This window comes from Lepisma saccharinum, chromosome 14 (genome assembly GCF_977018435.1).
Source record: "Lepisma saccharinum chromosome 14, izLepSacc3.1, whole genome shotgun sequence".
In the NCBI taxonomy this organism is placed as follows: Eukaryota; Metazoa; Arthropoda; class Insecta; order Zygentoma; family Lepismatidae; genus Lepisma; species Lepisma saccharinum.
The window spans coordinates 44,532,729-44,560,622 of record NC_139242.1 but is presented as its reverse complement, the minus strand read 5'-3'; the positions used below and the strand labels follow the sequence as shown (position 1 = coordinate 44,560,622).

Genomic DNA, 27,894 nt, shown 5'->3' with positions numbered 1-27,894 from the left:
TGTGATAGAATTAGCTTCCAATTTCAAAACTACATTATTAAATAACTGTAGAGAACCATGTAGAAATTTCAAATACAATTCACTTTCTGGATCTTCACAAAAATCAAATAATAATTTTGGGCATTTGTCACAAGACAGGAAGTATGATTTTAGCCCATCAAAAATGGCAAGAATTCTTTCTATTGCAGGCAAAACACTAAGGAAACTTGTGCTGCTATGGGATAACACTTTTTTGTTAACGTTAAATACACACTTTCTTTTGCCCATCGCCAAATGCAAAGCCCTTGTAAATACTTATAATTATCAAAAACGTGTAGACAAGTTACTTCACATGCTTGTAAGACCACCAAGACGCTCACGGAAGTACAGAAACGGAACCGCTCGAAATTAGATATCTCAAAGAAAGAAAATGTATAATCGATCCTTGACGGTCATAAATTCGGGTCGTGAATATTCAATACCGGTAGCTATTTTCATGTTCAGATTCTCAAAACTCTGGACATTTTGCAATCCCGGACATCACCCCGGACAACACTAAAAAAACAGGACTGTCCGGGCTAATCCCAGACGTATGGTAAGCCTATGTATTGTTAAAGGTTCTATACCATAATTTGCCTGGAATGACTGAGCAGAAACCACAGAAAAATTTGGAAGAAAGATTTGCAGGATGAATTGAAGCTTTGAACTTCTTACTAAGTCTGATGTGAATGAATCTATTCTCAAATTGAATATGAAACTACATGGGTAAAATAAAATGCTTAATATTATTGTAATTTCATTTGTAAAACAATTTGAAACTTTTACCTTACAGAATTTGTACTTACTATTGTTATAACATTGCAGGAATTCAACCTGAAGCAAGTAAATATGAAGCTGACCTCTATTTGGAGGGATTTTAGATGGAATAATGACTCATTATCTGATGTTTGGAAGCTTGCCACATACAAACTGAATGAAACCTTGGCGTTATATGGATTGGGGCAGAGGGAAGAGAGTAAGTATTTTACGCAATGTTTGAACTTAGATGTAAGTTGTTTTGCTGATAAAAGTTTATGCACATGAAATTATTAGTGCATGATGATTGTGTATTGTTGCTCAGTCATGTGAACAACATGAAACTTTTAACATTAAGTCTTCAACTCTTTCCTATTTCTGTTACTATCTGTGATGAGTGTGTCTAGAATCAATGTAGAGATGAAGTTGGGAGAGGCTAATACTAGTGAAATATATGAAATGATTGAATGAGAAACCTCAAAAAATGATAAACATGTAATAAAAAACAGAAAATGACCAATAAACCAAAAAAAAATGAAAAATAAAACAATGATTGATGTTACTAAATGAAGCGAAACAAATATTTGGCATTGATTTTAATGTCCTGAGTGGAAGATAATTTTCATCAACTTCTCAGCCCTGAAATTACATGAACCTTATTTTGTACATTAAATTGCTTGCTAAACGCAAAGGTTCTTTCCATAACTTTCACACATAACCTAACAGCTATGATAGTAATTATAATACGAGTAGTCAGCAAGTTCAAAACGATTTGAAATCTCTCATGAAAATGTGATTTCATTTCAAGGTTCTAAACCTTACAATCTGTGAACACATAGACAGGGAAGCAGGCTAATTCTGTAAAACTCATCTGCTAGTCAGTGACAGCACCAGCCTGAAATAAGGTAAGGGGCTACAGATTTCAGAGTAAAATTCTTGGGGGACTAACTAATACCGACTAAAATGTACTTACTTCATACTTTTAGGGTATAATTTTACCGCTTGCATATTTTACAATCAGAACTACTAAAGTAAATCAATAAGATGTTGCATACTTTTAGGCACGAATCTTTTATGTCAAATAAAATGTAATAATCATATTGTTTCTTTTCTTAAGCCATTATTGAGTGGAATAATATCAGAGTCTTACTATTCATGTGAAGAGTACAAAATACACCATAGAAACTACACTCATTACATTATGAACTCGCTGGATATTCGTATAAATACTACACGTAACACTATTTCTATGTAAACAGTGTGACTAACTTGTTGCTACAATGAGAAAATGAGCCACAGCAAGAAACTCCGATAAGCAGCCTCAACCTTTTTTAAATTCAAAGATTTTGCAAGGTCTTCAAAGGACAGAACAGATAGAGCACTTAACCTCTCGTCACTAATTAGATTTCGAAGGTTTGTTGCAAGCAAGCGTTGATAGGGATATGAACATTTCAATAACACAAAGCTTATAAAGTTCATAAAAGGAAATTTTGAATGTTTCAATCATTGCAAGCAGCTGCTGAAGGTCTTTATTTTGGCTTCCATTCTGCCTCATAGTGTGCCATGACTCTAAACTGTCCAAATCACAACAGTAGGCAGCGTATAAAGATTGTAGCTTTTCATGTTTCCGAAAAGTGGCACTACCTTAATAAAGTAGGCATCAAATAAGCGAAAACACCCTTGAATAGAAGCTGTATTAATGATACTATTTTCTCTTCCATGATGAAATATCTTACTTTTCTTGTTCAACGACTGGAATTCAGAACTTAGGGCTAAAAATGGGGAGGATGTGAGAAATATCTCCACTTAGGATGTGTCACTCTCAAGGAACAAATATATTTTCACTACTAGACAAATATATTGACTTAAAATCAATGAATATTATGTAGTTGCAACTCTTGCATAGGGCATTTGGGTTAGAGAAGTGATTGCTGAAGATTATAATTTTATTTCAAATATATTATGCTCTGAATATTAATCAGAATTGGATCAATAGTTTTATGAGATGTGCTTCAAAGATTGATTCTTCTACATGGAATCAAATTTGGCCACTTTGATGGTACTGCAGAAATTATTTTGTAACATAGCAAATAATAATTAATTAGCATGTAGAATTATTTTCCTGTAGTTTACGGTTATTACAAGCATAAGAAAACAGTTTTTCTTTGTGACGTTTCAGGAGAACACACGCTCCTTTCATCAGACATTTATTTTCATTTTGACTAAAGATACAGTTATAACAATGGTTAGTAATTTTTAAACAAAAAGAATCTGTTATATAATGGATGTTGTCAATGTTACATTGTTGTAATATAGCAACTTAACTGTGAAAAAACAGTCTGTTTTATTTTTATTTAAATTATGAATCCAAAATATCATCAGGCAATTCAAATTCATCATTGTTTTCACAAAGTCTCTTGATGTTTTCTGTTACATTAAATTTTAAAGATGGTGGCTTACTCCATTTGTGAAAAAGAAAACTCCATACTGGATCTATGTTACCATTTTCATTATTTAATTTATTCCAGTGTTCTTCTGCAATGAACGAAGCTTCCCAGACATTCAACTCTGTGTTTCCCGTTAATCTTTTTAAAACCCTTCTCTTTTTAATCAAATGCTTCTCTTCGATGATATGAGTTGACAAACCTGTTCTTGGGTTTAGATTTATAATGTCCAAATCGTGTTCGTGCCATCTTATTGCCATTTTCCTTGCTGTTTGTCCCACATAATCTTTTGAACATGAACAACTTATATTATATATTCCTGTGGTTTCCACATCTGGTAGAGAGTTTCTCATTTTGAATTCATTAAATGTACATTCCAAACTTCTTGGTGATTTAAAAACAATTTTGAAATTAAAACTTCTAAAAATTTTTGCAATTTTATGTGAGAATCCCTTGTGGAATGGAATGCACACAAATTTCTTTTCAACAGATTTTTCATCTTTGTCTGTATTTCTCTTTTCCTTTAGTTTTCTTGCAACTTGTTTTTTGATTTGGTTTATTCTGTTAGTGTGAAAACCATTTTCTTTTGCTATATTAAAGAGCCTTTCTTCTTCATTTTTGATATCCTCATCATTAGAACATAGTCTTTGTGATCTCAGGAAAAAATTTAAAAATATGTTATCCATTGTTATACGCGAATGTTCTGATTTGGCATGGATATATTTTTCCCCCGCTAATTTTTTCCTATGGACTGATGTTTGAATTGTTGAGTCAGTTGTCTTAATTTGCAGATCAAGGAAAGAAATTACATTGTTATTCATGGGTTCGCAAGTGAATTTTATGCGACGATGTGATTCATTTAATAATTTAAATACGTCCATGATGGTGTTCTCATTTTTAGCGATAATTAGCACATCATCTACATATCTGATGTAGAGTTTGATATCCGCACCTATCGCATTAACAATTGGAGATTCTATGTAATGAAGGAAAATGCTGGAGATGATTCCGGATACTGGGTTTCCCATTGATAGACCATTACTTTGCTGATATATTTTGCCATCAAATAGAAAGTAATTGTAATTTGCACATACAGTAAACCATCGAACCATTTCCCATGATTCTACTGGGTTAACCTTCATCTCAATAAGCCATCTGTGTAATGCATCTGTGGCACCTTCTATTGGGACACTAGGATATAAATTTTCAACATCAAAACTTGCAATACGATACTCATTATTCCAAACAATATTTTTTAGTTTCTGTTTCACTTCAAATGCATTTTTAACACTGAATGGTGTTTGTTGTTTAATTATAGCAAGTCTTTCAACTAAATATTTGGATAGTTTGTATGCAGGATGTGTGAAAGTTGCAATGATGGGTCGTATTGGAGTTCCCGGTTTGTGAGTTTTTGGTAGTCCAAAGGCAATCGGCAGGGTTGAATTCTTGACAATTAGTTTTTTCTTCATTTCTCTTGGTATCGTGATACTGCTTTCAATTACTTTCTTTACCTCATTTATTATTTTAGTTATAGGGTTTCGAGAGGTTTCTGTGAAATTGTTTACTTTGAAACATTCTTCCATTTTTTCTTTATAGTCCTTAATTCGGATAAGGACAGGTTTATTTTCCTTGTCCGATTTTATTAAGAAAATGTCGTTTTCTTTCAACCAGATCTTGAAACTATGAACTTTTTTCCCCAATCTTATATGCTCTTTCTCCCGTTCCGTGTATTTTGGACCTCTGTTATTTCTTCTGTTGTATTCAAAACTTAACCGTTCGTCAAGAGCATCATGTGTGAGACTTCGTAATTTTCTCTTTTCCTCCTCATCATCTAAGAAATTCAGTGCTTTCTCTATTGAAATCACAAAATCTTCCTTGTGTATATAAGCACTACCAACTGAAAATTTCATTCCGAATTGAAAAATTTCTATATACTCATCAGGTACCTCAATATCCGTAAGATTTATAAATAATCTGTTGTCAATGTTCTTAGTTTTTATTTTACCAGTGACATTAACTGCTTCCCTTCTTTCATTGTTGTTGTATATAACTTGTTCTTCTTGAATTAGCTGGTAGAATTTCCTATCAAGTCTCCTTTCCGAAAGTTTGATGTAGTGTTGTACAACTTGTTGTGTAGCTCTGTTTACTTTATCCCATATGAGTGGATGCAAGGAATTTGACAATGTTATGTGGAGATCATATGTCTTTCGAGAAAGGCTGTCCAATTCTGAGTACGAGTCCCTGATTAGTCGTCCTATCATTAACATTTGTAGCTTTCCTTTAAATTCACTGGTGTAGGTATTACGAGTTCGAACTTTCCACTTCAAAAAATTTGGCACTATATTGTTTAACTTGCATCTTCTCAAAAATCTGATTCTCTGAAGTGTTGTTTGAATCTTGATTTGATATTGCTGGAATGTACGTACCTCTCTCCCCGTAATAGATGAATAATAGTTTTTCTTGTATGTACGCATTGCTTGCATTATAGAATTATTTTCCTGTAGTTTACGGTTATTACAAGCATAAGAAAACAGTTTTTCTTTGTGACGTTTCAGGAGAACACACGCTCCTTTCATCAGACATTTATTTTCATTTTGACTAAAGATACAGTTATAACAATGGTTAGTAATTTTTAAACAAAAAGAATCTGTTATATAATGGATGTTGTCAATGTTACATTGTTGTAATATAGCAACTTAACTGTGAAAAAACAGTCTGTTTTATTTTTATTTAAATTATGAATCCAAAATATCATCAGGCAATTCAAATTCATCATTGTTTTCACAAAGTCTCTTGATGTTTTCTGTTACATTAAATTTTAAAGATGGTGGCTTACTCCATTTGTGAAAAAGAAAACTCCATACTGGATCTATGTTACCATTTTCATTATTTAATTTATTCCAGTGTTCTTCTGCAATGAACGAAGCTTCCCAGACATTCAACTCTGTGTTTCCCGTTAATCTTTTTAAAACCCTTCTCTTTTTAATCAAATGCTTCTCTTCGATGATATGAGTTGACAAACCTGTTCTTGGGTTTAGATTTATAATGTCCAAATCGTGTTCGTGCCATCTTATTGCCATTTTCCTTGCTGTTTGTCCCACATAATCTTTTGAACATGAACAACTTATATTATATATTCCTGTGGTTTCCACATCTGGTAGAGAGTTTCTCATTTTGAATTCATTAAATGTACATTCCAAACTTCTTGGTGATTTAAAAACAATTTTGAAATTAAAACTTCTAAAAATTTTTGCAATTTTATGTGAGAATCCCTTGTGGAATGGAATGCACACAAATTTCTTTTCAACAGATTTTTCATCTTTGTCTGTATTTCTCTTTTCCTTTAGTTTTCTTGCAACTTGTTTTTTGATTTGGTTTATTCTGTTAGTGTGAAAACCATTTTCTTTTGCTATATTAAAGAGCCTTTCTTCTTCATTTTTGATATCCTCATCATTAGAACATAGTCTTTGTGATTTCAGGAAAAAATTTAAAAATATGTTATCCATTGTTATACGCGAATGTTCTGATTTGGCATGGATATATTTTTCCCCCGCTAATTTTTTCCTATGGACTGATGTTTGAATTGTTGAGTCAGTTGTCTTAATTTGCAGATCAAGGAAAGAAATTACATTGTTATTCATGGGTTCGCAAGTGAATTTTATGCGACGATGTGATTCATTTAATAATTTAAATACGTCCATGATGGTGTTCTCATTTTTAGCGATAATTAGCACATCATCTACATATCTGATGTAGAGTTTGATATCCGCACCTATCGCATTAACAATTGGAGATTCTATGTAATGAAGGAAAATGCTGGAGATGATTCCGGATACTGGGTTTCCCATTGATAGACCATTACTTTGCTGATATATTTTGCCATCAAATAGAAAGTAATTGTAATTTGCACATACAGTAAACCATCGAACCATTTCCCATGATTCTACTGGGTTAACCTTCATCTCAATAAGCCATCTGTGTAATGCATCTGTGGCACCTTCTATTGGGACACTAGGATATAAATTTTCAACATCAAAACTTGCAATACGATACTCATTATTCCAAACAATATTTTTTAGTTTCTGTTTCACTTCAAATGCATTTTTAACACTGAATGGTGTTTGTTGTTTAATTATAGCAAGTCTTTCAACTAAATATTTGGATAGTTTGTATGCAGGATGTGTGAAAGTTGCAATGATGGGTCGTATTGGAGTTCCCGGTTTGTGAGTTTTTGGTAGTCCAAAGGCAATCGGCAGGGTTGAATTCTTGACAATTAGTTTTTTCTTCATTTCTCTTGGTATCGTGATACTGCTTTCAATTACTTTCTTTACCTCATTTATTATTTTAGTTATAGGGTTTCGAGAGGTTTCTGTGAAATTGTTTACTTTGAAACATTCTTCCATTTTTTCTTTATAGTCCTTAATTCGGATAAGGACAGGTTTATTTTCCTTGTCCGATTTTATTAAGAAAATGTCGTTTTCTTTCAACCCGATCTTGAAACTATGAACTTTTTTCCCCAACCTTATATGCTCTTTCTCCCGTTCCGTGTATTTTGGACCTCTGTTATTTCTTCTGTTGTATTCAAAACTTAACCGTTCGTCAAGAGCATCATGTGTGAGTCTTCGTAATTTTCTCTTTTCCTCCTCATCATCTAAGAAATTCAGTGCTTTCTCTATTGAAATCACAAAATCTTCCTTGTGTATATAAGCACTACCAACTGAAAATTTCATTCCGAATTGAAAAATTTCTATATACTCATCAGGTACCTCAATATCCGTAAGATTTATAAATAATCTGTTGTCAATGTTCTTAGTTTTTATTTTACCAGTGACATTAACTGCTTCCCTTCTTTCATTGTTGTTGTATATAACTTGTTCTTCTTGAATTAGCTGGTAGAATTTCCTATCAAGTCTCCTTTCCGAAAGTTTGATGTAGTGTTGTACAACTTGTTGTGTAGCTCTGTTTACTTTATCCCATATGAGTGGATGCAAGGAATTTGACAATGTTATGTGGAGATCATATGTCTTTCGAGAAAGGCTGTCCAATTCTGAGTACGAGTCCCTGATTAGTCGTCCTATCATTAACATTTGTAGCTTTCCTTTAAATTCACTGGTGTAGGTATTACGAGTTCGAACTTTCCACTTCAAAAAATTTGGCACTATATTGTTTAACTTGCATCTTCTCAAAAATCTGATTCTCTGAAGTGTTGTTTGAATCTTGATTTGATATTGCTGGAATGTACGTACCTCTCTCTGCTGTATCTTTAGTCAAAATGAAAATAAATGTCTGATGAAAGGAGCGTGTGTTCTCCTGAAACGTCACAAAGAAAAACTGTTTTCTTATGCTTGTAATAACCGTAAACTACAGGAAAATAATTCTATAATGCAAGCAATGCGTACATACAAGAAAAACTATTAGCATGTAGGCCTAGGCCTGCGAAGAATGAAATTTGCCCAAGCAAAAATGCAAAAATGTTTACTTGATTGGGTTTGTATACAAAGAAGCTAATTGGGACGAGACCTACAGCTTATAGTGGAATCCGAGCCACTTAATGATATGTGCCTCCACCGGAGATCGAACCTGGGACCCCTTAATTTCAAGGCAGCAGTGTTGCTGCTAGATAACCAGGGTGGGAAGGTCCAATTTTAATATTTCCAATTAACATTTAAGATTTAGTTACTTTGTGTACTCTTTGATTTCTTAACATCCTATTTCTTCCTCTTGAATATTTGCAATGATAAGGATAGATATAACAGTGAAAACAATGAGAGAACATTGATAACACTCATATTATTGTCGGTACTCGAATGAGGAAGTAACAAACAGAAAATAACATTGACGGCTCTTTAGAAGTTGAACGTTGTCCTACTTAAAAAAAACAAAAAAACAAAAAACATTTTACACATCTGTTAGATTTATTCAGAAATATAGCGATATGATTTATGGAGCCTAATAATGTACACGTTTAGCTGCATATGCCAACAATTAAAGAACAATCTCACAGCCACTGAATACGTCGTCCACCTACGACGGAGGTAACAGAGATTTCGTGGCAAGTTTGGCTGGCACTCATGATTGGCCCATTCTAATTGTAACCACTGCTATCCAAGCATATCTGCATATTCCCCCTCCCCTTGATTTTAGAACACATCGTATTAAAAGTAACTTTGTGATCTAACTCAACTAGAAAATGTACTTGAACATTGTACTTGCCTCAATGGAATTTTAATAATGGAAAATGTGAACTTAAACTTTTTAAGTTTTCGGTCAAAATTCGTCTACCATACTACAAAAATCTTGGGGAGCAATTAAAGGGGGGAGGGGCTTAGGCTGGTTTTGGGGGCTTCAGCCCCCCCCCCCCCCATAGCACTGTCCCTGCTGCTAGTGATATATGTGTGCATGAAACACGATAGACACGAATATACATAGTTTGGAAGTTTAATGTAACTGGTTTACCTAAACAACTGCTTTTACCATCTGTCACTATCTCTAGCTGTCATGTTTAATCCTGTGTTAGGTGAGTCATTTTCTGAAATATGCATAGACACGTGGGGTACACCCCTGTCCCCAAATCCTTTAACTGTCTGTAAGGTATGAAATACAGTGTGAATTACCCTGCTTATGCATGCTGAACGTTCTTCCTTTGTCTGTCATCTAAGTTTAGCTGCAAAATTTTCTGCTGCACTTTCTAAATGGCATAATATTGCAAGTAAATGTCAGTCACATGCTTGGGAGACAACTGTCTCCACGTGCCTAAATACGTACCAAAGAAGTGTCATAATCACTTTCGGTCACTTTGTTACTTTCATGTTTACATTCACTACTAACACACACCCCCGTGTCTTCCCCTTCCTCTCTAACCCAGTTCCATGTAATATCTGAATCTGCTGTGTGCTCTGTTTTTCAAGCTTTGATATTATTCTTGTTACGCATTTAGTCCCCAAAGCATGTGACCGATGATAACATTTAAATATTATATGGCTCAGAAGTGCAACAGAACAACACAGCTGAGCTTAGAACAAAGATAAAGAAAGAACGTTAGTTGCATAAAAGCACCGACAGGTCCTACCTACAACGTTAGGGTATTTTCTCCTTCTGACTGCTCAACTACTCAATAATAAAAGGTATCCTCTGAGGGGATGGAATATGTGCAGTATAGTTCACAGTGTTGCAATCTTGCAATGAATATCGATGGGGGACACCTGTATCCCATGTACCTAATGGAGGGTTAAAATTTCATGAGAAAAAAACGTGTGACAAATTTTTGACCAGAATGTGCCTTAAAGTGATAATATAACTGGCTCCACACACATATTTCATTGTGGCATAGTGAGTTACATAATATAAAAGCCAAACTTTCTTCATCCTTTAGCAGTGACACATGCAATTTATGCAAGAGGTGGCACTTGGGTATTTTGAACACAAAACGTTTTCCTTCTTCCAGATGTACCTGAAGCACCTGTATTTTCCACACTAGTTGGATAACCATCTCTAACATCTTACCAAACAAAAGAATATGATGTAAATGATTATTTTGAGATTTAAAATGTGTAGAATAGAATGAAAAAGGAATGCGCTGAAATGTTACCATTTTGCATATAGCATGGGGATCAGGGAACACAGAAAAGGTTCATGGGAAAATCACATCTTTGAAACTTTCAAGTTTGTATGCCATCTTGAATTGCAATGCAATAAGTGCTTGCCTTATTTCTTTCTGACAGACTTACAAGTAAGAAAGCAATACTACTACCTCCATGGGCAATGCTTTACTTTCCTACCAGTGGGTGGACCTACAATGTTAGGAGAGGATTATGGGTATTTTCTTCTTCTGACTGCTCAACTACTCAATAATAAAAGCTACCCTCTGAGGGGATGGGATATTTACATACATGAAGCTAATGATGTTTGGTCAGGTAAGTTCTTAAAATGAACACTGATATCCATGAGCATCACCAGGAATGTTGGTTGTTAATATAATTTTTAATAGGTAAAAATTTTTTAATTTGAATTTATGAAGTGACACTTGCAACAAACACCCATGCCAAGGACAGCAATCGAACCTAGGACCCCTGGCAATGTAGTGCACTGTGCTATCCACTCTGCCATGAAGGTTGGCTTAAAAGTGGTTAAGTAACAATACTATTAACAATATAATAATAATAATTCAAAACATTCTACTTTTTCGAGGAAATGTATTCTTCATTCATTAATTCTTCTGGAATAGTAATTAACTTATTTCTTTGATGAACTATCATAAATATATTTCTTGTCATTTTTCTGTTACTTTTAGTTAATCATGATAATGAGGATGAATGATAATTCAGAAGATGATGAAGGATAATAAAAAACAAACAAGAACACAAAACCCTAGAAAGTATTATACAGGATGTGGGTTCATCCACCAGAGCCTCATTAGCCTGCAAGAATAGTGTCCATTGTGTACTACATGAAAGAGAAGCTGACATCAAGCATCAAATCCATTAACCCTGTTATCTTACCTGAAGAAGACTGTTTGAAATAATGGAAATTTTGGGTTTTAAAAAGAAACAAATATGGGCCAGACCTAATAATAAAATTAGGACAACACTAATCTCTTATGTTATTTATTCAGCAAATTAATTGTTAAATTTCCAGGGGGTTTGACTGATTTGTTTGACCTTCCCTCCTACTCATGACTATACTGATATCAATAGCTTAATCATGCATTTACGAATGATACATCTATGATCGATAATCTATGATCCAAAAATGTGTGTAATACAGAAAGTACAATACGATCCATCAGGCCCGCAGGCAGAATTTTATGGGGGGAGGGCCTCATCCCTTATCAAAATGGGCATCGCCAGAAATCTTTGTAGAGGGGCTCAGGCCATAGATGAAACTTGATTAGTACAAATAATAATGATAATAATAATTATTGTTATTTTACAATGATAACTATTATAAGTTATTAAAAATATACCAATTTCAATCAAAATTTATTGTTACTATTACATAAATGAAGAGACTTTGCTACTCGATCCACCGTATCAGTGAATATCTAACACAATTGTTGTCCATATTTTTCTTATATTTTGTGCAGTTCGTGTACTGAAAATCATAGTTCCTACTTATTTTGTTATCAACTTTTACACAATCGTTCAAAGAAAGGCTCATAAAGTTCATATTCTTTGGATTAAATGGTAGAATATAAAAATATAACCTGGTTTATATAACCTCTATTATACACTAAACATTTTTTTGCTGTCATGCAGTTTTTACTGTGGTTATGACTTTATTTCTGTTATTAACAATAAAAATAAAATTTAAAATTAGATATTTGTAGAATTTCGGAGGAGGGGGGGGCTTCAGCCCCCTTAGCCCTCACCCTGGCTAGGTGCCTGCAATCCATTGAAGTGTAGACTGACGCATTGGTGTTTGCGGTATCGGCAAGCGAGACACTAGTGACCACTTGTTGGCATCGAAGAGTGTCGATGAAGCAAGTGCACAACAGTTTCCATAATTTTAAAAAGTGATTTACTTACCAGATATATAAAAGAAGGTGTTCAAACTAGTCACCTTCGATGTAAATACATACATCTTTATTAAGACACCTATTAACATAAGCTGGTGAGGGGGGCCTAGAAACCAGTTTTTACGGAGGACCTGAAAGTAGACATGAGTCTGTGAAGTGATAAGGGTCCTTGTTTTGTATTTTGTGGCCTGTTTATTAGTCTGGCGACTGTGAAGTGATAGGGTGCTTGTTACGTATTGTGGTTCTTGTAGTGTATTCAACCACAAAGTGTGTTATGGCTCAGAAACAGTTTTCTACTGCACAGCGTGTATTTATTTATGGTTCATATGTGTTAACTCAATCAGCATGTGAAGTTCAAAGGCGATTTGAAACAATATTCCCGGGTGTAAAAGTTTCATACTGTTTTTATCTCTGGATTAGATTAAAAATGCTGTGTAAAAGTCAAATCCACACACCCTGGAACATAACATCTGCCAAGAAATTACCAACATTAACGAACGGGAACTGCAGTGAGTTATGGGTAACTTCATCAAGAGGTGTCACAAATGTGTGGACAATGAAGGCGGCCGGTTTCAGCACCTTCTTTCATAAATTGGTAAGTAAATAAATCACTCTTTAAACTAGTTATGGAAACTTTCACACTTGATTACTAGACAATCTACAGTGCCGACATACGGCCGTGAGCACCTCGCTTGTCGATAGCACAAATCCTGAGGTAGCGATCTACACTTCAATGGATCACTCTGTTGGATGCTGTGTACACTGTGACCTATTTGGTTTTAAGTAAAGCCTGTTGAACATTCCGAGAAAAAACATCAATTTACTTAAATATTTTGTATTATCAGGTTGATTTCTAAAATATGACATATAATAATATATCATAAAGAAATAAGTTTTTCTTTATTGCAATCACACGTTGTCTTCAGATTTCATATTTTTCAATATTAATGTTTCAGAAAACCCCCTCCAGTCCTCCAGCCGCCAAGACAAGATTTTCCTTGCTTTGGGAGAATCTCTAAAAGTGAAAGTGAGCGTCACTCAGTTTGGGATTGTCAGCCATCCACATGAACCATGCATTAATGATCCTAACTATAGTCAATCAAAGGTAAGAAGCAATCTGTTAGCACTAATTACAAAAATGCAAAAAGTCAAGGTGGACATACACTTTACTAATTTATCCTTAAGCAGTACATATTATTACCCAAACATAGTTAAAGAGCAAACCCAAATGAGCATGCCTAGGATTTTCAAATGGGGGCAGTTACGCAAACTTTTTTTAGTACATATATTTTGCCATTTTCCTGCCTTTGATGTTCTTTTTTTAAGGAATATTGGACAAAAAAAAGGGGGGTTTATGGCCCTCACTATATCCCTTTGGGTCTCCTTCCATACTGCCCATGTAGGCCAGAGTTTCAAGGTTAAGTTTTAAAAAGTAGGAACATGTACTTGACAACATGTGGCATCGGATACATTTTATTTATCATTTAAAAACAAAACAGTGCCATTTCCTTTCTATCGAATTAATTAAAATAATATGCTTACATATATAGCATGTAAATAAAATATTAGGGTAAATGTTGTAAAAGATTATATCTACACTATCTAATAGCAACTAATGATTATTTTGTCTGAACATGTTTCATAGATTTTTGCACATGAACACATATTCTTAGGTACAACAGTGCAACAGCATTACACACATAGCAGAAAGTAATAATGTGGCAAAAATTCCTGAATATCAATTAAATTTATCATCTAGTTTCCTATTTCAATATTTTATATATTTATATGTACTTCTTAAAAAAATAAAATTGTGGCATTTGTACCTGGTGCATTTTTAATCAGAGATTTATATTTTTGATATGTTTACGTACATTCGAGCTGACATGTATTGGTTTCAGTTGATAACAGTGGTATTGATAAAGAAGAAAACCAGTTCATGATTTAATGACAACAAATTTATTACTTTGATTATTTATAGAAACAATCATTTCAGTGTGAAGAAACCTGCAGATGGCAAAAGCTCACACAAGACCTCCATTGCAAAGGACCTTGGATGCCAGATCTTGATCTCAAACATTGCACAAGCTACGACACTATGAAGAGGCTGCTGGTACGCTACCTCCAGTTTGGAAATTACACCAAACATTGCCAGTGCCACAAGCCATGCTTCACGAACCAGTACACCACCTACATGATAGAAAGGGTCAAGCTCCCGCACTCTTACAGCCAATTGAGAGTGTATTACGGATCTGGACTGGTTCAGCAGCTTGTGGAAGGGTGGGCATATGACAGTTCACAATTCTTGGCTGACGTTGGGGGTTCCTTAGGGTTTTTGCTAGGTGTGTCTGTACTAAGTCTTCTCCACTTGCTAGAACAAATCGTTGAGTGGTTCCTGGACCATTCTGGAACTCGGTACATTAGAAGAACCAGGAGGCAAAATACAGGGACTACTTAAAACTATGAAAACAAACCTTAAGGTACAAGGTTGCACCAAGTAGTTCTGCTGCGCTGTGAAGCATTCATGCAAAGAACAAATCTGAAGTTTTGTGACCATCTGAAAGGCAATGTTTACCAGATTTGTGTCTACCCTGGGCAGGTGGAGGAGAAGAATGGTAAGAAGGTAGGAGAATGCCTGTAATTAATAGTCCATGGTCAAGCTGACTATGATTTAGCATACATCGGCAAGACAGGAGTTCTAAGTATAAAATTAAAGTGCTCAAATTCTTGACATTAAGTATTAATGAACATTATGTATCTATAATGCAAACGTTAATATTAAATTATAGCTTTGAAAAGATGGCAATAGAAGTACACAATCTTTGTGGATATTTAATATGATAAGTGCAATAACAGTGACAATTATGCAAAACTTTATGTGAATTTATTGTTGCTCTTTTGCAGCAGCTGGTTACCTAGTATGCAAGCCTTTAATTTTATTGTATTGTGAGGTGCCATTTTTGGGAAATCAACCATAAACACTCCTAACTTGCTGCTAAACCACCAAAGTTTGATTTGCATTTAAAATTATTTTAACAGATTCTGATACTATAAATTACATGATTTATTACTTACAGAAGTGAATTCGAATTTCACATTTGTAATTATCATGTAACATTCACAATGAGGTTAAGACAGAAGTATGCTTTTGTATACCAGAAGTATCAGTAATGTACTGGCATTAGAAGTACACTACACTATGTTTTTCCATATTATGATACAAGATCTTTCATTAAGATGTTTCATAACATATCATTATGACATGACAATTTATTGTTACTTTTTATGAATTTTAATATGTTATGAAAGTAACTTTACTGCAATAATATAAGGTAACATGCCACAATATCTTATTGTGATCATGATAAATCTATTTTGTCTCCCTTTATGAATGCTAGGTATTCACAATTCAAATTATCCGATATGCCATCTGGTGAGATTTGTTGGAACTACTGTATGTAGGACACTATGCTGTGCTGAAGTTGTTCAAAGCATGGGGAAGGTGTGAAAGAATAATGTCTACTGTTCAGTTTTTGGCTGTAAATCGTTTTATGGGTCAGAACATGTGAAATGTTTTCATGTGTTTTAGAGTGCTGCAATGAGTGATTTTCACTCAAGTGGCAAATAGTTCACACAGATGATGCTAGATAGCATACAAAATTGACAGCTTCTTCGCTCAAGTGAATAATGCTCGAACAGACAAAACAATTGGTATATGCTCGAAGTCCAGTAGTTCACTTATAACTGTAATTTTTCTGTGGTAGTGGCCTTCAAATATGGATTGTGAAGTGAAAGACACAGTGAACTTGAAACTTAAGTGAACATGGTCATCATCTACATGTTACAATGTAGTTTAGTCTATCTTACCAATACATAGCGATATATGAAAATGAATAGATGATTATGGGCTGAAACTACCAGGGCGGATTTTTACACATATATTTCTAAGATTATTGTCACATTGAGATGATATTTGATCCTATACATTCGAGCATATCATGCTCGAGCGTGAGAGACTTGAACGAAAATGATCGAGCGAAAGTGGTCTCATGCAGTACCCTAACGTGTTTTCATCCCAAGGAATCAACACATTAAAATTTGTAAATAAGACAGAAGACTGGGATGACACTAAAATGAAATGTGTCAAAAAATTAAGAAGAATGCACTAGTCTAGTCACATCATTTTTTGAAAGAAGATTATGTATTGCCATGCAAGTAAAGTTTTAAATTGTTATTTATACATTTTTTTTTCGAAAAGTCATGAAACGTCTTGACCATTGCAACTGGATAAACAATGTATTATGTATGATATTTGGAAAAAATGCAAGTTGATTAAGTGCAAAGATGGAAACAGTTTGAGAATGAATTAATGTCTTAAATGTAACCATAAAAAGAAGCAAGGCACTTTAATATTGATATTTCATTTGTATGATATCCTCTTTCCATATAGATAGCTTGGTCATGAAATTGTGATTATTATTATTAAACCAGCCTGCCTTTTTGGAGGAAGAACTGCAATGATATGTTTGCATTTTTTCTCCTGGCCCAGCTTTGCAGGTACAGGTGAATTGCTTTATTTCCAAATAATCTCTGAGAGACCCAGTTACACCATGAGGTGCAAATGATACGGCATTGTTTTGAAGAACCAGTGTGTAAATATTAGTTTCATGTGCATTTTCTGTGTTCTTTTTGCCAATCATAATTAAATGCTTTGCTTTCAACACAGATTCACCTTTGTTATAGTTCCTGGAATTCACCTTCTTATAGTTCCTGGAATTCACATCGCATCCACAATATTTAAAAATACCATGTTCAATGTATCTTCCATAAGAGCACAGTGATATCAGCCATGACCATGTGCTACTATTACCTACTACTAACTGAATGTAAACAAGGGATGTATCGTACATGCAGCAGTCATATTGGAGTGACACTAGTCCTCAGCTGGTAATTTTAATCACGAACAGCTGCACAGTATTAGTGGGAGATCAGAAATATTACTTAGGAAAAAGATGAGTGAAAATATATTATAAAATTATTGAGGAAATAAGAATGTTAAATATTTTTACTGCTTGATATTATCTTACTGGTAGTGGTGACATATGTGTGTCTAGAATTCACCAGTTAGTGATTGAATAAAAAAAGAGTACAGTGGAACACCTGTTTTAAGTTTTCAGTGGATCAAATGCAAAACAAAGTTGAAATGCACAAAAATGTGAAATCTGGGTTCCACTTTTCTGCAACTTTGCAGTATAACAATGTTTAACAATATTGTGATGGCACACTGGAATGAATACTAAAAATATGCATTAACAGGATAGCAAGTTCAGATGTAAAATGCAAGTTCAATGTGTGATTTTTTTACTGTAGTTGCACAAAAATGCAATAATGTACAGTATTTTGAGAGCGAAACAATATCATGTTTGTAAATTGTTGATAGACCTTGATTTGGTTTGTGTATATACATTAATAATGTGGTTGTACATTGAAGATTCAGAAAATATAGAAAATAAATATTTTTGTAAATAAAAGTTATTTGCAGATTCCTCAATTTTTCCAGAGTACTCAGTACACAGTACAATACTATTTTAAAAATGGTCTCTTCTATTTCCCCTCATAGGAATACCAGCTTCACCTTCTTTATTATTATTATTATTAAGATGGGGACAGGTTAATCAGAACCCTATGGGTATTGGCTGATATAGGCCAGTGTATTGGTAATTACCTTATTGGTAATCACTGGATATTAGTATAGGATATTACATAACTGCTTTCTAGGGAGAAAGGGTACACTATAAAATATGCCATCATTACCATTTATAACCTTCCTTCAAGAAGTTGTTCAAATACAAGCAATGGTAGGGGGTCATTTTGAGGGGGGGTTGCAATTACCACTTTGGTTCTTCCCGAGTTCTTTACGGGCTCGTTCATTTGAAAATTTTGATTTTCTCCAACTTTCCGGATGAACTGTAGTCTCCCCTTGCTTACATCACCATGCAAAATTGTGTAAATGGAGTTTTGTGGAATGACACGCTGTGGGTGCCATAGCAGACAATAATAGCAGTACCTCCTGTTCACGAGAACATGGACAGTAACGGAATGGGAAGGCGTAAAGCATAGCAGAAGGTGATGGCTTAGTGATAGTTTCTCTTCTTATTATATATTTATAGTAAAGCCCTTGTGGCCCTCCTTCCTTTTATCCATCCCTACATATACGAGGTTTGTTCAAAAAGTATCCGACTTTTATTAATAAAAAAAATTGTGTATTCAGATATCACAATCTTACATTAATATCCTTCAAAGTAGTCCCCTTGGGCTGCCATACACTTCTTGCAATGGTTCTCCCACTGTTGGAAGCAGTGCTGGAATGCCTCTTTTGAGATTGCGCGCAATTGGTCTGTCGCATTTTGCATGATGTCTTCTCTGGACTGAAATCTGGTCCTTTCAGGGGCATTTTCAGCTTGGGGAAAAGCCAGAAATCACATGGAGCCATGTTGGGAGAGTAGGGAGCCTGACAAAGCACAGGTGTGCTGTGTTTGGCCAGGAAAGTCTGCATCTCCAAGCGGAGTTTCTTCTGCTCGATCGTTAGCAGCTTCGCCATGAACTTCGCTGAGATTCTCCTGAGGCCCAAATCATTAGTCAAACTCGAGTGAACGGATCCAATGCTGATGCCCACCTCGTCTGAAAGTTCTCTGATCGTGATTCGACGATGCTGCATCACCAGGGTCCTCACTTGGTCAATGACGATCTCATTTCTAGATGTTGAGGGCCTACGAGAACGTGCTTCACTCTCCAGTGACATGCGGCCATCTTTGAAGTGGTTGTACCACTCCTTTATCTGTGTGGTGACCATTGCTTCGTCCCAGGAGGCCTGTCGAATCTTGCGGATTGTTACCACTTGGGATTCTCCAAGCTTGACACAAAATGTAATGCAGTAGCATTGTTCAAGATTTTCACACAAATATTTTCAAAAACGAAATTCTGACCATGATCACTTACATCTCCTCACTCATCGGCAGTCTGCCGGCAAGTGACTGCTTCTGCAGGCTCGAAAAAAAATGCGCATTAGGATCGCCTACATACGTGCATCAAACCACGCCTCCCTAACTACATTTGTTTATGCCACAAAAAATTAAGGTCGGATACTTTTTGAACAAAACTCATATACAGGGTGTCTACACCGAAATGCCCTATTTTCAATTTGCTCCATATACAAAATGAAATGAAATGAATTAATTTTTTCACAAAAATAAGTTGTGTGTCAAGTTAAGTTTTTAAAAAAAATTGCAGCAACAAATCAAAACACTCCCACGTGAGCCCCTGCGGTGACACGAAGAATGTCTAGTCTATATTCAACTTCCATCCAGGTCCGCTGCAGCATGTCCGGAGGGATGATACCAATCACTTCCACAATCCGATTACGGAGATCTTCAAGGTCCCGCACTGCAGTGGCAAACACCCTGTCCTTCACGTAACCCCAGAGAAAATAATCTAATGGTGTGATGTCCGGAGAACGTGGAGGCCAATGCACGGGTTCATCTCGTCCAATCCAGCATCCTGGAAATGTTTCATTCAGAGTTTTCCGAACATCCAGCGACCAGTGAGGTGGAGCACCATCTTGCTGAAACCAAAGGTTTGGTTGCAGGTCTTCAACCTGGGGAAAACAAAACAACTCCAGCATGTCTAGGTACGTCGTTCCTGTGACAGTCTCCTCAGCAAAGAAGAACGGTCAAATGATCTTGTCGCAGATGAGGCTACACCAAACGTTCACTTTCTGGCTATCTCGCGCCATTTCCCTGACACTGTGTGGATTCTCTGACCCCCAAATTCTAACGTTATGCTTATTCACAGTACCAGAGACATGGAATGTGGCCTCATCAGAAAACATTACACTTGACAAGAAGGCAGGATTCCGGTCGATTCGGTTAAGCATGTCACATGCAAAGTCATATCGTCGTTGCTTGTCATCAGGCTTCATGGCCTGCAGAATCTGCACCTTTTATGCATACAGATGCAACCGCTTTCTGAGGACCTTATGAACAGTTGCACGTGGCATCTTAAGTTCCCGTGAAGCGTGACGAATTGATTTGCGTGGACTTCGCTGGAACGCTTGGCGAACATTCTCAACTTCTTATTCGGAGACACGCCGACCCCCTCCATCCGCTTCAGAATGTTGCCAGTGTCCAGAAACTGTCTGTGCCATGATTTTATCTTCTTGGCGTCTGGTGCTGCTTTCTTGTAAACACAACGAAACTGCATTTGCACCATCACAATGGATTTAAACTCCGCGTACCAAAGCACAGTTTGTGCCTTCTCCTGCACTGACGCCATTTTGGTTTCGATGGACAACTACACCAACACCAATGCGCGCCACACGTTGAAAAAATTTAGGCAGCAACTTTAAGACCTTCTGCACACAACGGACAAGTCAGACCTGAAACGAGAAAGATTTACTATTTTTAAACTGCCTCAAAAAATAGGGCATTTCAGTGTAGACACCCTGTATATACACACACACACACTGAAATGTAATGTAACTAATTACACATGAAGCACTTAAACAGAGGTACTAGAAATTTCCCTTACCTTTCAATATAGTGATGAGAATGATCTGTATGGAATATGGGCTTTGTTGTGTTGATTTCAAGATTAGATGCAAGGTCAAGAACTTTACATTCCACTTTCTTTGAATTGGAAGCTCTTGGGAGACCTGTAGTATCTTGGTTCAGATCCTGCCAAACATACGAGATCAATCTATGATTTTGTTTCTGAAAAAAAAGGGAAAGATATTACTGCTAGAAATGAAACATGAATACAAATGACTACTGAAAATCCTAAAACAAGAAATGCTTCAGTGAAATAAGAAGGTTGGCTTCATCCATTAGCATTATTATTTACTCAAGTTTTATTTTCATATATATTTCAGCATTTTTATTATATTCCATGTGACACATTAAATAAATGACTCAATTTGTATTGACAATATATAAAATACATAAGGGTCAATCCATACCAAATGGTCCAAAAAAACAATAATTGGTTTCTCGATCATTTTCTAAAATGTCCATTATTTTCTTCTTGTAACTCCTATGCAAGGATAGTTCAAAACAGGCATAATTTTTCTAAAACTTGTGACTTTGTTTGAAAATGACGACCATTTTTGTTTCATGACTTACGGCATTCTTGGGACATTTCTGGCCTTTGCAGACAGTTACAATATTTATAACTCAGCTAAGAAAAATTATAGAAAATTGGGGTAAAAAACATTGTTTTCAGTACATTTTAAGCTAAATTTTTATATTCTGCACCTGTCTTCATTATCACTAATGAAAATGGCTGAAATTTACGGCCAAAACTGATGTTCAATTTTGAAGAAAAATCAAAGTTTAGGATTTTCTTTAGCAGGGTAGTAATGTAACATCAGAGAGCTACATATATACTCCATGTGATCAGAAGTATTTGGACACCCACCCGAAAATGAAGTACAAGTTTGGGCCATTCTCTATCGGGAACACTGGCAGTCAATACGGTGTTGGCCCACCCTTAACCTTGATGACAGCCTTCACTCTCGCAGACATACTATCAATCAGGTGGCGCAAGGTTCCCTGGGGAATGGCAGCCCATTCCTCGTGGAGCGCAAAAATGAGAAGAGGTATCGATGTGGGTCTTTGTGGTCTAGCACAAAGTCGGCGTTCCAAAACATCCCTGAGATGTTCTGTGGGATTCAAATCAGTACTCTGTGCAGGCCAGTCCATTAGCGCAACATTGTTGTCATCAAATCACTCCCCTACAAGCCCTGCAGTATGGGCCGGTGCTCGGTTGTGTTGAAAGACACAATGGTCATTCCCGAACTGGTCTTCGATAGTAGGCAGCATGAAAGCGATTAAAACGTTAACGTACACTTGTGCCGTGTCATTGCCACGTAAAGCAACAAGGGGGCCAGACCCCCTCCAGGAGGAACATGACCACACTGTAACCCCGCCACCCCCGAATTTCACTGTCGGCACTATACAGGATGGTATATGTTGTTCACCAGGCATTTGCCACACCCACACCCTACCATTGGATCGTCACATTGTGTACTGTGATTCATCACTCCACACAACGGTTTTCCACTGTTCATTTGAGCTCTGAATATTGGTTTTCTCTTTGAGTTATAGCTCTTTGAAAAATAATAGTTTTTTTATTTTTTTCAAAATCTGGGCCCTAATATCTCGGGGTGGGGGGCTAATAAAATAATGATATTTACAGAATGAAGAGTGCTCTATGAGAGGTACCTGTAAAAAAAAAAATTGGGGGGGAAGTTTGGCAAAAACAGGTAAACCCATTAGTAGCTATTATGAATGAAAAGGCATGTAAGGCAGAGGTTTGTCTGAACAGGAACATTTCTTCTCTTTAATGGCACTGCCCACAATTGAGTAGGAGGGGACTACTCAAACTCCAATCTCATAATTCTCCTCTGGTTCAAGTGCAAAATAGACATACTCTGCAGCCACAACCACAGCTACAGTTACAGCGATCCGAAAGGCTAAGACATCTGTATGACGGTATCATAATGACTACCATCATAATGTGAAAAATAAAATAATTTTATTACTTGAAATTTACGATTTGAGTTCGTATTTGGTAGTTTATATTTGTATAAATTTAATTTACATCACTTTGGCTTTGTTTTAATTGAAGTACGTATGTAAACTGCACATATTTAAAATATTTTATATATCTCAGCGATGTAATTTGGTTTGTGACGTATCAAGAAAGTGCTTACCGTAAATTGCCAATTTATGCAAAATCGCACATATGTTTGGTTTCAACCGGTTTTACGTGCTCATTCATAAGTATATGGATACGAACATGTATTTAGTATGTATTACTAGCATGTACAAACCATTTAAGATAAGTTTTGGCAGAATTTCGACGATAAAGTTACGATTTGTTAAAATGAGCGCCTTGAAGAGTAATCCTAAAGCTGTGAAGTAATCCTAAAGTCATAAAATTGTGAAACATAGCCAACTCACATAAAGGGAAACATCTGACTTGTGCGAAAATAACCTTTTTCCCACCAAAATTGTAAAACTTAAAATAACTGAAAAAGGTAAAAAGAAAATACGTAAACATGTGATAGAATATTGTAATATATATTTTATTGTATCTAATTTATTTTACAAGCGTTTTCATGCATAATATCTCTACAATTCATAATTGTCATTTGAAAAGTATTCGCAAGTTTGTATTCTGTGCTTAAAGTTGTAACAGTGTGAGTTTGGAGACACTTCTTCATCTATAAGATCACGGACGACTAGAATGGAGTCACCAAATATTTCGGAGACCTAAATAGGAAATATTTTATGTAAAACAACAAGATTTGTCCAGGAAAGGTGACAAAAATGTCACAAAAAGAGCAGTAACGGTTTTTCGATCTTCAGAAAGGCCGTGAAGAACCTAAAAAGTGAATAGGACATTAAAAAGTGACCGGTCCATAGGACGTTAAAATGGCAGCCATCTTATCTTCATAACGAGCCAACAGATAAGTATTGTGAATATATATGTAGCTACATAAATGAAAGGCCTAGTTTGTTAATATACATAAAGTGAGCACTCTGAATGTGGAAAGTCTGTTGAACGTATAAATACACATAATTCGTCTTGGATTCTACTGTTCATAATCGAGCGTTTTGTGCCGATTTTCTCGTTAAAATCTACGCAAGATCGGAAGCAATTATACATGGTATTAAATTGACTTGAAGCGATAAATGTGAAGACAAACGTGTAATATGTGAAAAAGTTAACGTAATGCAATATTTATGCTTCATTATATATATACTGCTGGACAAAAAAAAACGGACACTTGCATTTTTTGTGATAACGCATAAATTCTGATTCGAAGGCTAAGTAAATGTTGCAGAAATTATTGGAAATAAGAAATCCTGAATATATTCAACAGAAAGCAAATTAAAATTTATTGTTAATAAGTTAAATTAGAACATAAACGAAAGTTACAGAAAACTACCAAAAAAAATCTTAGCAATATATTTTTTTTAATATTGTTAACTGATACTGGTGGGGTCTAATAGCGGGTGTTACCTCCCCTGCCATCAATTACAGCTTGTAACCGCCGTGGCATACTTCGAATAAGGTTGGCAATCACTTCTTGGTCCAATTGCTCCCATTCTTCTTGAATAGCACGTCTTAGCTCTTCAATTGTTTCTGGAACTATTGCGCGGTTTCTGATATGTCGTTTCAGTTGATCCCAGACGTGCTCTATCGGATTTAGGTCCGGACTTTGTGGTGGCCATTCTAATCGCGTAATCGCAACTTCGTCCAAGTATTCCGTGACAATATTCGCAACGTGAGGACGCACATTGTCATGCATAAAAACAAAGTCCGGGCCTATGAATGGTGCATATGGTACTACATGATCTGCCACACATTCTGTAATATACCTGCAAGCTGCCATTGCCTCATTATCTACAAGAACCAACTCTGTACGTCCTTGTAAAGAGATACCTCCCCAGACAATGACACCACCACCTCCAAAGGGTGTTATTTCAACGAAACAACATTGTGCATAACGCTCATTAGGTCTTCTATACACATGTTCAAGCCCGTCTGATGAACGTAGGTTGAATTCTGACTCATCAGAGAATAAAACCTTTTCCCACTGCTCCACATTCCAACGTAAGTGTTTTGTAGAAAATTCCAGTCTTCGCTTCCGGTGACGTGCTAACAACCTGGGACCTGCAGCCGGCCTCCGAGATGATAAACCACTTTCATTCAGTCTTCTACGAACTGTTCGTGAAGAAACCACAGTTCTATGAACATTTCTCAAATGCTGTGCCACAATATTTGAAGTCGTACGACGGTCTCTTAAGACTATGATATGCATTAAACGATCTTCCCGTGCTGTTGTGCATCGTTTCTGACCAGAACCCGGTCTTCTACCATAGGAACCGGTTGCGTCATACCGTCTGAGACCTTCATGGATAGTACTTCGTGCTATATTTAGCACCCTAGCAATATAGTGTACACTACGACCATCATCGCGAAGAGCTACTGCTTTTACTACCTCTTCACGTCTCATTTTCAAGCTAGCAGCAAACTTACAATACACTTGCAAGAAAAATACCAGCAATGACAATGTCAATAATATATGTTACTATGGTTACTATGAACCAAAATTCATGCCTCTCTAGACATTAAACAAAATAACATCAACAGGAATTGAAAATCAATAAATTAAAACAAAATTGCATGAAATTAATTTTGAGCCTAATAAGTGTTCCAAATAAGTAAATACGAGTAAATAAATAAATAAATAGATAAATAATAAACGGAAAACTGTGGAAAATGTTCAATAATGAATGTTCAATTGTTCAGTACTTAACTGAGAGCGTAATTCATAAGTAATTGCAATTCAGATGTCAAATATTAAGGTGTCCGGTTTTTTTTGTCCAGCAGTATATATATGAATGTGTACTGAATTTATGTATGAACTTGAAAACTCAGTTGTTTAATTTGTTTAAATACATCGTTCGTTAACACTTGATTTTGGTAATTTTCCTTATATTTTCAAAAGTGAACAAATTATTGTGCCAGTAATTTTACAACATATAAAATTTTAAACTTGAATTTCTCGTAACTTATGATGTAAAGACTTAAAACCATTTTCATTATTCCTTTTTAAAAAAATATATGACCGTGTCATTCAGTAAGCCGAGGAAGAGTGTCATATCTGCAAATCCGTGCTCCCAGTCCTCACGAAGATGACCCAGTGTAAAGAGAAGAACGACCTCAAGCGAAAGATCCGGAGCAACCGCTGGGAGCTTCTGGAGGAGGTTCTCATACCATCTCAAATGGACGCCAGGAGGAAGCTGCGAGAAGATGCATCAGACCACCAAGGCTTCTGAGAGAATCACCTAAATATTACATCCAAATGATTCGAACCTGAGACAATTAGGATTTGAACCCAGTAAGGAAAAGAAACATGCCAAATGAATCTCACAAAAACCAAGACAGAATTACACACACACATCTAGAACTCTTAACTTACTCACTTCTATTAAATACTATTCTTCTATCACCTTCTTCTCTCATAACCTTGCTATCCTGACGAATCCCAGGATAAACCTCCCCTGGAGTTTCAAGAATAGTCAGTATTGACGCTCTCTCAATATGCCATCCCTGCTACCTCATGAAACTCACACAACATATATTCCCCCTATATCTGTCACTATTATCACACTTCATACTTAAGCCAAAATCCAAACTCTTAACCCTCTCACTTGATTAACTTCTTCTCCTTGCTTTCATTACCATTAATCAAATAATCTTCATTCTCCCTTCACAGAATTGCACATAAACAAAACTACACACACATAAACACACCAAACAACAATACAACATGAGAACACGTACACACAAGGTCACATTTACCCACTCAACTCCTAACACTATCTCAGTCAAACATACTTACTGAAACACACACTACATACCCAAGAAAATAACCACAAAACAAGCATCATATTAACAAACTTTGTAAACTGGGGTTGTTCAGGGTTACTGAACAACCCCAGTACCAGATCCTGTGGATTGCATTGTAACCTGTAGGACTGGATCTATATGTATTCTTTGAACCAAATAAAGTCACGAGGAAATGAAAACAGGGGAACCGATATTCCATGGAAAAGACGTTCTGGTCTTTTTAGGTACCAGAACATAACTACATACCCTCAAATGTATGCAGGTGGATGCAGGCATCTTCCGGGGGCCACCCCCTTTTTTTATGTCCTAAAGGCCCTGGACTTTGTCAACATTCATGCTTTACAGCTTCTAGAGGCAAGTTCACTAATCCCTACAGTAACAATGGCAAAAATTGCATCAGGCAAGGAACAAACTGAAAGAGCTACATAGCTTATTTTCCTTACAAGAATTCATACAGAATATTCATGACTATGCGAATGCTGAATCCTTCCAGTGGCATTTCATTCTACCTAACCAACCACATTTTGGAGGAATTTGGGAAAGTCAAATTCACTCCATGAAGCTGAAACATCATCTAGTGATGGTGGTAGGAAATTAAACTCACTCAAATCGAAGCAAGCACACATTCAAGGCCTTTGACTGTTCTCTCAGACAACCCAGATGACTTAAGTGATCTCACAC

At 35.8% G+C, this 27,894-nt stretch overlaps 1 protein-coding gene across 1 annotated transcript; it reads left to right on the top strand.

Moving 5' to 3' along the window:
• Nucleotides 1-879: 879 nt before the first annotated feature.
• On the top strand, nt 880-15,190 carry LOC145998348 (acid-sensing ion channel 3-like). The gene is made up of 4 exons (XM_083134755.1): nt 880-994; nt 10,940-11,131; nt 13,689-13,837; nt 14,729-15,190. The coding sequence occupies exons 2-4, from the start codon at nt 11,014-11,016 to the stop codon at nt 15,188-15,190; spliced, it is 729 nt and encodes a 242-aa protein (XP_082990881.1). The 5' UTR covers nt 880-994; nt 10,940-11,013.
• Nucleotides 15,191-27,894: the final 12,704 nt, after the last annotated feature.